Genomic DNA, 14,880 nt, shown 5'->3' on the forward strand with positions numbered 1-14,880 from the left:
TGGGTCAAGGACACAGATTCAGTACTTTGTCAAGAGAAGCCTTGGTTCTGACTTATGCTCTGTTACCCCATTTGCCACACAATTTCTACCTGGTTACATCAATGAATATTCGACTTTTCTTCTAAAGCACACTCCAAACCCGAATGGTTTCTCTTCTAAGAGTCCTTCTCTTAATTAATTTCACACCATTTGGTATAATTAAAAGTGATTTTATCACTCACTCTTTCAGTTACTGTATGAAGTCACCCTGAGGACTGAAAACTATGAGCTACCGTGACTAGAAAACTGTTCTTAAAAATCAGGCAGAAAAGTAATAATGAGTCTTAAAGATGGGACCAGCCTCACTTATATCTATAAGTCTCTCATCTATTGCTAAAGGAAATAATACAAATATTACCAAAAAAATGTTTCCAGGTATGTCAATAGTTTGGGCACTGGTTAATGCTTTCTGTTACATTTTCCTCCAGGAACCTTGGCTGCCAAAGGGTAACTCTGCACAAGAACATGTTTCTGACTTACATTCTGAACTCTATGATTATCATCATCCACCTGGTTGAAGTAGTACCCAATGGAGAGCTCGTGAGAAGGGACCCGGTAAACACTGCATGATTTGCTTTTGATTTATTCTTAAGGACATAGTACACATAAAGAGTGAACATGGTGCTATCATTTGACTTAAGCAGCTGTTTATATACGTGATCACATTTACTTTTACAGTTGAGTTTTGCATCAAGCGTGGCATCTCATTTCTATATAGTTATTGGAGGTTATTGCTATATGGAGTAGTAAAGGGCTGGGAATAATTCAATTATAACCAAACAAGAATTATACAACAAATCTTGGGTTATTACTACTTATTGAAAGTTTATTCACATCTATGGGAAGTTTACTGAGTACATCTTGTGAATACGGGCAGTTCGAGGTGTACTAAGGCAATGCCCCAGTGTGTCACTCGTGGGTTACAGGTGTCCCTATATAGTGATTCCCCTTAGCATCCTGGCACTAGGCTGGGCTTGTGCCAGTCCATTTAGATGAGTTGCTATGCATTTACTCTAGTAAGCCATATAAATACTGTCATATTCTTTGTCTGCATGACTTGAAAAATATTTAAATATCCCTAGCACACTCACTCTCAGCTCCCAATCTCTGCTGACTGTCCCCATTAACTGAGCTCAGCCATAAACCAGAGGGCAAGGAGGCCAGGGTGGAGTTGTACAGATGCGTTTCTCTGAGCCCAGGGCAGTGGGAGCATGGTGGAGAGTGCATTCAAGAGCACCAATAGAAGCTATCCAACACACAGTGAATGACCAAGGAATATTTTCATTTTTATTTCTCTGCTTAACTGTGTTATGCAAGCATCTGTAGATAGCCTCATCTTTCAAAACTGGTATTTGACAGTTCTGCCAACCCAAAGGCAAAAATGCGTGAAATCTGCCCAGAGCATGCATCCTGCGTGACAGTGGCATGACATGGGAAAGCAGCTTAATTTGGCTTCTAGTGGATCCACAGTGTTAATCATTTTTGCATGTGAACATATCCAGAAAGGTATGATGGTCCATCTTTTAAGACCATAGCATCTATTATCTGAGACAGTCTTAAGTGCAGAATGTGACCCAATGGTTCACCTTGATGAGTTTACTTTTTTTTAATGTCAACTGATCTTAATAAAAACAATTTCATTTCATTTAGTCTTCCCAAGATCCTGGCAAAGGGTGGATATTATTCCCATTATTAACTGAATAAACTGAGGCTCAGTGAAGGGATGTGTCCTCTGTACTGTGGTCAGTTAGAGATGGGATTCAAACCCAAACGTGTCTCATACAGAAGCCCATCCTTTCTCCTATATACCACATGGAGCTCTTAATTTATTTCCTTAAGAAGATGTGTTCTTAAAGAAATGGGCTCAGCCATTCCCAAGTGATAACTGTCCATAATTGGACATGTATGCTATGTTTAATTAAGGTAGCGGACACCTACTAAGATGGAGAAGCAATTAACTAAGCATCTCTCAGCAGAAAAGTCTCAAATTTCTGCTTTCCCATACACCATTAAGTGTGGAAATCCTGAGAAAGTTACAATCTGTGTGGAATAGGCCTGGAAATGGCACTTTAGTCCTCAATAATCATGGGAGCAATACTCAGTCACATTATGAAGTACTGTAAATTCTTGAGTAAACTCTCTCCCGTCTCTCTTCTGGCGGGTTCATATCCATGGATCATTCCACCAGCTCTCTGTCTGGTAGGGTAAAGAAGGCTTCTCATCCATTGTAAAATCATATCAAACCTATTATCTTCCTGAAATAGTCTAAATTCAGGAGTTTTCTGAATTCGCTACTGAATTACTGAAGCCATTTAGCCTTATCCATCAGAGAGAAAAATAAAAGCCGCCCCACTTACTTCTAAGAACTTGCCCCGGAGTCTCAAAAGTAGCAGAAAGCTTTTACTTTTTTAAGCTTTATTTTCTTCATTTCAAGAGAGAAAGAGAGAACACAGATGTACACATGAGCATGGAAGGGGTAGAGAAAGAGGGAGAGAGAGAATCCCTAGCAGGCTCAGTGCTGTCAGCACAGAGCCAAACACAGGGCTCAATCCCTTGAACTGTGAGATCATGACCTGAACCTAAATCAAGAGTCGGATGCTCAACTGATTGATCCACCCAGACGCCCTGAAGCAGAAAATTTTTTAAAATTCCCAAGGGCACAGTATTGCAAGTGATTGCTCACACAGTTGCTCCTAACTCTTGCCCTGTAACTTACTTCCTAGGTCTCTGCACTTGGCTTCTCTAGCGCATTTATTAGTCTACTCATGGCTCTGAACAGTGGATGTTCTCACTTTCATAGGATACTTTAGGGGCACACATGCCTATCTGCTCTGCCATTTACCATGCACAGGCTGCCTGCCTCTTAGCCAACAAGTCAGCCCGACTCTGCCTTGCAGCTACTCTCTTGCCTAGAAACCTATAATAAAGCCTATATGCAGATATCTAGGGACACAGTTCAGCCACTGTGCAGCCCATCTCCTGGAAGAATGTAAGTGTGAGCATAGAGGAGCCAGAGAAATTAAGAGGAAGCTCTCTTCTAGGTATGGAGGAATGAGGGTGGCTCTGTTGCACACATGAGGCATTCTCAAAATGACCTAAGTTTGAGAAACAGGAAAGAAGTTTATCTTTATGACATGACTAGCACCTGATTCTGCCAATCAATATATTGTTAACCTAACAGATTTGGTATTTTTAGCTATGCAAAAATAAACTTCCTAGGGGAAAATTGTAAAATCTTGAAAGGCAGAATTTAATCCAGTCAATCAAGTGCTGCTGAGTGCCCAAAACTCAAATTTTAGTCTTCAAGCTGAACTAAATTCATAGAATTGGGGGTAATAACTATCCATGACATTCCCTTCACAAGACCTAGGAATAGACTAAGCCTCATATGGAAACAGCTTCCTATGACTTGCAACCATACATGTGGGGTTTGGTCCTTTGTTTACCTATTTCCAAGTGTTTATGGGGTTACTTAATGGAGAACACAGGAGCAAAAAGTCTGAACGCAAAAGAAGCCTCCTCTCCTTTCAGGTTAGACAAAATGAGAATAAGCCACCAATAAGAAGCCACTGACAGTGGGGTGGAGAACATCACAATGTGCGAACGCAATGTGCCCCCTTTCACATTTCCAAAAGTCTTTTTCTTCCATAAGACAAAATTTGGAAATTCGTGCCTTGTACCAAATACATATAAATAGTGTAGACTAAACACAAATGACTATAGTGATGAAAATTAATTCATGTTTGTAAATTATGAAGCATACACTTGACCCCCAAAATTACAGGTTGTTTGTTTTTAGTGCATTTTCTATTTGAAAATAGTCATTGTTTTCCAGTGAGATCTTGGTCAATCTTTTCTCTAACTCTGTATGCAAACAACACAGGGCTGCTGTGTCTAAGCAAAGTTAGTTAAAGAACGGGCAAGAAAGAACCGTCAAGTAGACATGTCTTCTATATGCTTTATGCATCCTTGAAACTGCTTATTTAGTATTTCCAAGAGATACATTGGTCTTGAAATTTGTTCTATAGCCCACCTTGAAAATACATATTCTGTCATTAATGCATTCAGAGAAGCCTAATTTCTTAAGTATCAATTCCCATCGACAGACTATGAAAGTGAATTGCAGTTGAAACTATAAATTTGGGAATCAAGAAAGGAGAAATTTTCCCTATTGTGATATAATTACATTTATAGGGGATAAACAAGAACTAGGAAAAGTTTAAGTAGAAAAGCCCCATCTTTCCTAGGAATAAAGTTCTCCACCACTAAAAAGGCAGAAAAAGTAGCATCCAAACACTGAGAATCAGGTCATCAATATATTACGAAGTCACATGCAAAATTATATATAAATGTTACTTTAAATGAATCATTTGAAATATTGTGTACTTCTTGCAAGAGTGACATTCCAGAAAACATTACACTAAGGTTCTCCATAGCCAAGAAGAGTGGAGATAATAAAAACTCAAGGATAGGGGCACTTGGGTGGCTCCGTTGGTTAAGCTTCCAACTTCGGCTCAGGTCACAGTCTCACAGTTCATAGGTTTGAGCCCCTCATTGGGCTCTGTGCTAACAGCTCGGAGCCTGGAGCCTGCTTTGGATTCTGCCCCCCTCTCTCTCTGGCCCTCCTCTCCTCACGCTTTGTCTCTTTCTCTCTCTCTCTCTCTCAAAAATAAATAAACATTAAAATTTTTTAAAAAAAGAATAGATCCTCCAAAAATAGAAAAATAAAGCTGAAAAAATTTTTGAAAAAGAGAAGTTATTGGGCATTGTCAATTACTAATATTGATTGCAATTACAAGTAACATAAAAAATATAACCATAGTCATAAATTAAAGAAAAGCATCAACATTCCATTTATCTGTGATTCAGGTATAGGTCTCCTTTAAGACAACAACAACAAGATATATAATTTTAAAGACTCTTTTTCTCTTAAGCAAACTAAAGGCAGAGTTGTGGATTATTTTTTCATTGTGACCCAATTCTCAGGTCACTGAATCAGCAGTTAAGAGGCAAAAAGATTTTCCTTCCCAGTGCCCAAGGGAATATATTAAAAAGAAAGTTATTTCTTGTAAAAGGAGGCTGCATCATACCAAATGCTGTTGCACTACTTCTAGAAGAGTTTATTTTGTTGGGGGCAAAAGCAAACAATGTTCTCACTCCTCAGGAGGGAATCCCAAAGGACTTGTGGCCCCTTTCCCATCAAAGTAGCTAGTTTCTTTCCTTGGAATTTTTTCAGTTAGGCAGATTCTCTCCTGTAAAACCAAGGGTGAGAATTTCATTCCTTGACATTCTTTTTTAAAAAGTTAAACTCAAAATAACTCATGGCACAAATAAGGGCTGAATAGAGCCTCAGTTTATTGAGTGATGTGAAAATTGCCCATTGTCATTTGTGTCATTTGAGCATTTCATTTCCATAATATCTAAAATTTCATTTTCTTGTTCCATCTGCTTATTTGATGATCTTCATGTAGAGAGTCAGGAGGCAGAATTAAAAGCATTGTTCTTACCGCATCTAAAGGAAGCTGGCAGCATACTTGTCATTTTCTAGGAAGAAATGTCTCTCTGAACTTTTTATCTGGGTCTGAAAGGGACAATACAGGGAGATTGGTTTTTACTGCAAATCTGAGCATTTTGCACTTCAAAAGCCAAAAGAATTGAGACACATTTTCTATAGCCTCTTATATAAGTAAAGTCAAATGAGTCCCAAGTTCTGATAAACAAAGTGGATTTCTTCTAATTCTAATTTGTTCAGGACAGTTGAGCCACCAGACTGTCAGAACTTCATCATAGTCACAGAATGATCAGTTTAGAATGGTTGCCTAGATCTGAGGCACCGGAGACAGATGAAACCCAGGGTGGAAACTGGAACTCTCCTACCCAGCCCAGAGGAGGCTGGGGCAAGAGAGGACATCTCCATGTGAGAGAAGTGAGAGGGACAGCAAGTTTTGAGATGAGAGATCAGTGCAAGTAAAACTAGGTTGGAATTATCCACCTTAGTAGCCTGTGGAAGAAAATTGATTGGGAATGAAAAGTATGATGGGTTTGAGGGACAATGCAGAGAGGATGTTGTCAAGATGTGGTAATGAAATGAAATATCCTACTCTGGCCATTTATGCCATTTCACTTTACTTACATGTCAAACCAATAAATGGTATTTTAACCTAGATTATATATGGTATAGAAAAGCATGGAGAATTTATTTCTTTTTAAATTTATTTATAATTGACCCCTTTCCCATATGGATTTGAAGAATTTATTGCTAAAATGGCTATAAACATCAACCCAACCTCCAGTTCCTCTCGTCTGGCCAATCTGGATGGTTTCTCTGCACAGGATCAGTGACTTATAAATGGTACCTTGTGACATGACTTGTGTAGCGAGGCTTCATGTCAACATTTTCAGCTAGTTTCCCTGCTTTGAGAAGTTTATCATGTATTTTATGCAGAACTTCTTATAGATTTCATTCTCAAAAGCTTCTAGTCAAGACAGAAGAATTTTGTGCACTCTGTTGATTGTACAAAGGGAGTCTGTACATTGAACCAACTCCATTGGTTCATTGCTAGAATTGCTGTGGCTAGCTGGATTCCTCCAACCTGATCCTGCTGACCTTAAAGGATCTAAAATCCTGTAGTTCTTCTGTATATTTACAGATTATTCTGCAATGTTGAGCAATTTACTGAAACTTACTTTCCTAATGTGTAAAGTGGAGATAATAATAGCACCTTCCTCATAGAGTTGTTTGTGAGGGTTAAATGAACTGGTACACTTAAAATCTTCAAATAACAGTCTGGCACATAACAATTGTCAAATGTTAGCTATTATTGCTTATAGTTGTTAACCATAGTCATGAGGCCTTAAGTACTTGTCATTTTCTGACTCTGCACCTAGTTTCATTTCTGTGTTACACAGCATAGGAGATTGGAAACCCAGAGCATTTGTAAAATATTGCTTAAATCCAAAAGGGCTAAGTATAAAAGCCGAGTACAGAGAATACTCAGAGATTAGTAAGTCAGAAATAACCAAAAGGTCTGTGGTCTGAGAAAATAAAACTAAATCAGTCATGGCTTGAGAACTTCTAGTGAAGAGTAACATAATATCCTCAGTATACCATATAGAGAAAGACCCTTGAGCATAGCAAGCTGTTAATTTGTATTCCCTTGTTACATTCCTAACAGGCTTTTTTTCCATCATGTGTGTATCTTGCTTTTCTGTTTACTGTGGCTTTGTTTTCTGAACACTTCCAGAGCGCTTCCTTTGCCAATGTGTGGATCATCTTGCAATCTACTTATCTTAGATGGGACTTTTATCTCCAGTGCTTTCCACTCCCTAAACACACTGAATCACAGCTACAGTTCCACGGATTCAAGCTCATTTTCTCTGAGGCTTTATCAGAAATCAGCTCAGAATTGCATGACAGACTCACATTTAATTGAAAATGTTACATCCTGAAATTCCTCCGCAGAAAGACTGTGGTACTTCCTCACAAAGTTATTTAAGGCTGACTTTCTGACTGGGGGATTCTTCCCCTTCATTCAGCTAGCTTTAAACACTGTACGAGTTGACAGTTTTCAAGTTGATATGAGTGCCTTTTTGCTCCTCCGTTTATTAACTGCACTGGCATCTTGACAAAAAGTACTGTAATTTCTCCTCATGAGGTTTTAGTATTCATGTGACTCAAAGTTGAGACTTCTCCCACTGCATTGTGGGTCTCTTGGAACATAGATAATTAGGATTATCGCCACAGGAAGGCCAGCAAGTAACCAAAACAGGAATCAAGTAGTGAGGAAATTACATCTATCCCCAAAATCTATTCAAAGAGTGGCTCACAGACCAACAGCATCAGGACCCCCAGGCACTTGCTAGAAATGCAGAACCTCAGGTCCCAGGTTAGACCTTTGGAATCATAATCTCTATTCCTAGGGCCCAAAAGGTGTGCTTTAACAAACTCTCACAGTGATTTTGGTGCATGCTAAAATTTGAGAAAATCACCCCCGTAGGAAGATCACTACTGTAGACTCGTTTATTATTTACATTTGAACTGGACCTGTTTTGGAGGGATGCACTGTAAGAAGCTTTCAGAAATTCATATTCTTATAAGTAAACCATACCCACACCTTTTAGACTTCAATATCAAGGAGCAGATTAAAGGAATTTTCAAGCTTGTAAGATATACGAAGGGTTGGAGAGGAAAAATTAAGCAATATTCCTTTTTAGTTCTCCTTGTATCAAAATCACGCTCTCACTTCAAGAGAAGAGAGCTAGACAAACTACCAGCCTAATCGAATGTCAGTCTTACGTGATCTCCCTGTTTGTCTCCCTGGTAGACAAACAAAACGTCTGCCCACAAATTCACAGCACTGTTAACTCCAGTTCCAAATAATTCAGGGAAGATCACGGGGATGCAGCCTCCATTCCCCAAAAGTCTGTGCCTACACAAGACAGAATGATCTACAAGAGACAGAACAAACCAGAGATACAGTGGCGGCTGGTGCCCTATTGATGCACATGTATATGTTGGTCAGCTCTTCCTGGAACATTTACAGAAAAACAAAATGTGATTTCTAGAAACTTATCAGACTCCAACAAAATTGACTAGAATAGCAGAATCCTTTTCATTTTGGCTTTTAGATGTGATTAGCCTATCTTTCTCCCACAGAGATTTTCTCCTCTGCATTTTTACTCATCACTCCTTCCCATCTCCTAGTTCTTCTGGATGGTTTCACCCTAGTTTTCATCTGTGACCAGTTCTGGTGGTCTGTGTGGAAGTGGCTAGAACACAAAGTTCTAATCTAGGCAGCCATTCACAGGACACTGCATTGTCCCTACAGGCCTGACTCCTGTTTCCCAAGGAAGCCGCACATTGACTCTGAAAGTATAAAATCTCTCTTCCATTGCCCTGGGCCCAATATGGCATGTTTCCTGGAGAAACCGGAAGAAGACCTTTCCGGTATTTCCTGATCCACACAACATCCAGAGACACCCTCAAATGACACAAAACATTTCTTTGGAGTAGCACTATTGGCAGCTCCACAGAAAGTTCTCAAGAGAAGTTGCCCTGAGAAAAGTAATCAAAAATCATCCTCATAGGAAGATAATGAGACCTTGACTATTTAGAAATTTAGAAATAAAAACACCTAAAGGCGCCTGGGTGGCTCAGTTGGTAAGCATCCGACTTTAGCTCAGGTCCTGATCTCCCAATATGTGCGTTCAAGCCCCACATCGGGCTCTGTGCTGTTACCATGGAGCCTGCTTCAGATCCTCTATCCTCCTTTACTCTGCCCTTCCCCTGCTCACGATCTCTCTCTCAAAAATAAAAATAAACATTTTTTAAAACAGGAAATGAAAAGTCCTCAGAAAAGAAAATTTACACTCCTGTGACAGAACAAGGTAAATGCTAGTTTGAAAAAGCAGACATGTTATGGGCAGGAAAAACCTAGGATAAAAACAAGAAGGTAAAAATCTTCACCGAAACCTGAAATTTGAGGAGATGAGGGATCAGGCCAGATGTAAGCTACCTTTAAAATAAATAATTTATATCACATTCTAGAGAAACATTCTCATTTCTCCCTCTAAACTTCGCACATTTGGAATTCAGTTCCATAGTTGATAGGTTGGGGAAACAGATGACTTGCCTAACAGCATGAAATAATCCGTCACCTAATAAAGAAATTGATTTAAAGAATATAAAGCTTTGCTTAGAGCTTTATAAATTATTCTCCTTAAAATGAAAGCCTAAGGAGAGAAGCAGTGCTGTTGAGCTATATCAGTAGGGGTGTTAACGTTAGCCTATTAAAATAAAATTCTCATATCATCAAAATTATGCTCCAAAATCCCTTAATTCATCTATCAGTACAATATACATTCCTGTACAGAAATGCTTATGCACATGAAAGTTTGAGGATACTCTGGGTTGTTCTTCTGGTCATCTTTCTCTGCTGGGAGCTCATTCCTTGCTATAAAATGGCTTCCAGATTGATAAGGGACCAATTACAAAAGGGAGAAAATGGCAGTGATAAATAACATCACTAATTTTTCGCTAAGATTTTGGAAACTTTGTAACACTGATATGGCTTTAGAAGGAAAGAAAAGCAATAAGAAAGATGAAAAAGGTAAGTCCTTGACTCTAAAAATGTAAAATTATTTACCTTTCTTTGATTATATACCAAAATATTCATATATCTCATTCTCCCATAACATGTCTCAGGACGCAATTCACAACTTCAAATAATTAAGTATGGGAAATAAAACGCTGCTCAACATCCCTTGTCTCATCAGCTCTACTATCTCTCATTTTGTTCTAGTCCTATAACCAGGTTCAATAATGTTTATAATGAATGAGAAATAAATACATACTTCCTTCCAATCATATCACAGAGAATGGGAACACCTGTAAACTTTTTCACATAAAACTAAAAGCTAATTATGAAAACCCTTCTCCAATAATAATACTTTAAAACTATCAGGGGTCCCAGGGTGGCTTAGTTGGTTGAGCGTCTGACTTCAGCTCAGGTCATAATCTCACCATTGGTGAGTTGGAGCCTTGTGTTGGGCTCTGTGCTGACAGCTCAGAACCTGGAGCCTACTTTGGACTCTGTGTCTCCCTCTCTCTCTCTGCTCCTCCTCTATTCGGTCTCTGACTCTCTCTCTCTCAAACATAAATAAAACAGTAAAAAAAAATTTTAATAATAAAAAATAAAACCATCCTGAAATCAAAATTCTTTGTCACAGTTGGAGGTAGACAGATGAAGGGCCCATAAAGTAGGACCTTTTTCAATTATTTGAGACCATTTCTCTTGATTTTCTGTTTTCTAAAGAAATGCTATTTGGAATGGTGGGGTGGGGAGAAAAAGCCGAGTATATTTGACGCAGACAAAAGCTTGTTTTCTTTTAATTGAAATGATAAGGGAAGCAAAAGACATACTTTTAAATAGGTCTCATAGAAAGATGGCCATTATAGAAAACTGTTTCAATTGTATCCATTAATAGTACTTCAGTGGAGAGCATCCCTCTTATTGTCACATGCAATTGAATTTAGCTGATAAGTCTTGCATCTCTCCTTTGACTATGGATTTTACCTGTAATAAGCTCAAAGGCCTTGAAAAGTTCTGGATGATTTGCATGCAGTGTTGATAAACAAAAACTGTGGACCATTGTTACAGAGTAACAAGCAGGTATGTTATCAAAACTAAACTATCGCATTTATAGCTGACTATATTTTTAAATATGTTACTGAAACATTATCTCAAGACTGGGAATGTATTAAGATAAACTGCAAATCGTGATGATAGGAGGTGTTTTCAGAAAGAATTTGTATGCCCAGTTTGAAGATCTCTGTTGTACCAGGGCTAACGGGTATAAATGACAGGTAATAGTTGACGTTGGGGATGCTACCTTCTAAAGATCCCAAAACTTAGAAGAACATGACAGGCTCAGGAGAGCACCCCACGCCCCACCAGGGATCCCAGTCAGCATTGTAAGTTTTCTTTTGATGTCAATAGCCTGACCCCTTCAGACATTTGCAAAAACCGTATGTCTCTTAGGAAAAAAGAACACTGGAATTTATTTGTTAAATCTTGATTAAGCAGCTCTTGTTTGGGCACTTGAGAAATAAATTAGGAATTGAAATACTTTCAAGTGAACTATCCAAAGCCATATTCATTTAGATTTAATTAGCATCTACTGCTCACCTTCTGTATAAGTATAACTGAGTTTAAATCCCATGGGTAGAGATAGGAGAACAGCAGAGACAAAAAGATGAACAGGCAGACACATATTTAACAGTAATTACATGTTTACTAATTATGTAATCTAAGTGACTACTGAGTAAAATTTAATAAAAGAGGAACCTGGTAAATTTAACCAATATAGACCACAAATCCCTCTTATTCAGGTGTTTTGTTTTGTTTTTAATGTCTTTCCTTCAAGCAAAATATCTAGAGATTGCTTATCGATTCCTCTTCCCTGGGTCAAGTAAATATAACTTTGCACCCTTCCATCTGTGTTAAAACGAACTGATGAGAAAACATTTTTAGAAGCTTCAGGGAAATATAAATAATCATGCTTAATCACTCAAAATCACTCTGAACCCACAGCTAACTTTATTTCAACTTTAAAACACAATTTAGAAAAAAAATTGGAAGCTTTGACTTGACAGAGTTAATAAACTCAACGATTCACCTGATATTCCATTTTACCAATGAAAGAGACAAATTGCAAGTACTTTATTTTGTAAAAGAGGAATTTTGGGTCACATATAAAATGTATTACGAGAATGAAGTATGCACTGGCTTGGCCCTTGCCCAAGATTTCGTGTGAACCGATCTTGCCTTTGGCAGCACTTCCCTGGCCCTTCAAGACCCTAAGTTTCTTGAGAGTAGGTCTGTGTTTGACAGCTGTAATCTTCCAGCCTGATGCCTTACTCCAGTACAAGATTAATAAGCATTTGTTATCGCACCTTCCAAATCTACATTTCCTATAATCCCCCATCCCCATTCCCTTCATTTCTTCAATTCTTCTACTCTAAGCTTTCTATAAATGATAGGATTAAATGAGCAATCCTTTCTAGAGGTGTGCCATTTTAATAAGGAAAACACTCTCAAGCTAAAGAAATGAAATTATGCGGCATTTCAGAAGATGGTGGAATAAGTTCTCAGAGGCAAGATGATATTCCCTGGCTCCCTTTTAGACCTAGTAACATACCCATAGGGCATATGGTACCAGGAATGGTTCATGGTAGATTTTTCAAAGGCTTAAATGTAGGATATAGTCTGTGATCCCCTGTTGCTTGCATTGCTTCCACGGAACAGTGCTGATTTCCTTTCTACTTCTCAACACAAAGTCCTTCCCCTGTCGCCAGTACAATGGAAAAAACACCTCCAAACATTGACATTGACTACCTGTTCTAGGCTTGGTCTTTTCTTTAAAAAAAAAAAAATTCCAAAGCAGTTTTCATATGGAGGCATTCTTTCCCCCACTGAATGGTTCTTAAACACACTGACACACAATATTTTCTATGCTATACAGATGGAAAGAATTTTTAAGTGGGATTGAAAGATAAAATTGGAGGGCATATGGGTGGTTCAGTGGGGTAAGCATCTGATTCTTGGTTTCAGCTCAGGTCATGATCTCTCCGTTCGTGGGACTAAGCCCCGTGTCAGGCTCTGCACTGACAGCATGGAGCCTGCTTGGGATTCTCTTTCTGCCTCTCTCTCTCTGTCTCAAAATAAATAAATAAACATAAAAAAGAGAGATAGAATTGGAATAAAATCCACACTTGAGGATCTATCTTCTATAGAATTTTGAGGCTAACTTAATTTTTTAGACTACAGAAAATTTCTGCTCTGTAATTCCAATTCCATTTTTAATCACAGTACAATTAAAGCTCTTCATGCCATTTGATGAAAAACATAGATTTGTCTGATGAGTGTACCCAATTAAGAAAACTGTAGGATCTGTTCCCTTGATAGTGACATTATTGCTCAACAAATTTTATGTTTTATTGAATTGTGAGCAGATAATAAAGACACTAAATGGTGATACAATTTATATAAAGCCAAAGTGGATACCATTGCTTTTACTTCTTAGGATACATGTCATTTATAATAGAATTATCTCCTTGTTGTCCATTTTAATGAACAAAATAAAATAGAACATAATTCACAAATTCCATACATTTCAGGCTTGGAACATTTATTGTTTTACTTGGGAGTGATCTAGTCATATTTGAATATGTATTATGTCTTGCAGTTTGGGAAATCATTACTCTAACCAAATTAAAGTATTGTGACTGCACCCTGGAAGAATAGCCAAAAAGCTATTTAGCTTATTTGATCTCAGAGTGAATCTTTTAATACCTCATTCTGCTAAGCAGAAAACCATCCCAGAATGATGTGAAGGATTAACCTTCACCAAGAGGCCCTGTCTCTCTGTTGAATAACTACCTGGTTTACCCACCTCAACCTTGAGGGAAAGGTTATAATCAAGTCAGAGATAATATGACTCTGCCTATTCATCTTGATATTCATAGAGTTAATATAGTTCCTGGTTCATGCTAGGTGCTCTGTAAATGTCTGTTGAATGCAACAGAATGACCTTGAATATCTCAGACACATGATTCTTTACTAAGAACGTACATTAGAAACTCCTAAAATATTTTGAAAATACAGGAGGGAGATGAGGTCTGGTTATGTATATTTTGTAAGTGGCCCCCAGGTGATACAGATAAACAACCCTACTTATGAACCGCTGATCTAAGTGGTGATCAATTTTATAAAATGTTATAATCAATGTCACCTGTATATATCCAATCATGTCCGTGATATATTGGGGAAGATTGATGGTTTTCAGAATTTTTGTGAACTCTTGAGCCACTTGTCCTCCAAAGAATATCTTACCCTGAACCCAAATAAAATTGATCCTCATTATTGACAGATCCCATATTTGCAAATTTGCCTACTTGTTAAAATTTATTTGTAAGTCCAAAATCCATATCCTCAGTGCTTTCATGGCCATTTACAGATATTCACGGAGTAGCAAAAAGCACTGTCACCTGACATACACGTTCCCAGCTGAAGCTGAACACGGCAACACTCTGTCTTCTTATTTCATCTCTTATAGTGTAAATGCCCTTTTCATGGTCTATTTAAATGCCATGCTTTTCACACTTCGGTGCTTTTGTTGGGTGATTTCACTGTTTAAAATAGCCCCCAAGCATAGTGCCAAAGTGTTATCATATTCCTAAGCACAAGTCTGCTGTGACATACCTTACAGAAAAAAACATGTACGTTAGATGAGTTTCCCTTAGGCATACGTTCAATGTTAACAAATCAAAAATATGTATTA

The 14,880-nt window shown here is 38.1% G+C and overlaps 1 protein-coding gene across 2 annotated transcripts in view; it reads left to right on the plus strand.

Moving 5' to 3' along the window:
* Positions 1-14,880, plus strand: part of CALCR (calcitonin receptor) — a 61,336-nt gene that overhangs the window by 26,187 nt on the left and 20,269 nt on the right. For both annotated transcript variants that reach the window (XM_077776243.1, XM_077776244.1), the window contains one exon: positions 468-594. In XM_077776243.1, coding sequence (XP_077632369.1) covers positions 468-594 — 127 coding nt within the window. The remainder of the gene's footprint in view (positions 1-467; positions 595-14,880) is intronic.

This window comes from Crocuta crocuta, unplaced genomic scaffold, assembly GCF_008692635.1.
Source record: "Crocuta crocuta isolate KB4526 unplaced genomic scaffold, BGI_CrCroc_1.0 scaffold37, whole genome shotgun sequence".
NCBI lineage: Eukaryota > Metazoa > Chordata > Mammalia > Carnivora > Hyaenidae > Crocuta > Crocuta crocuta.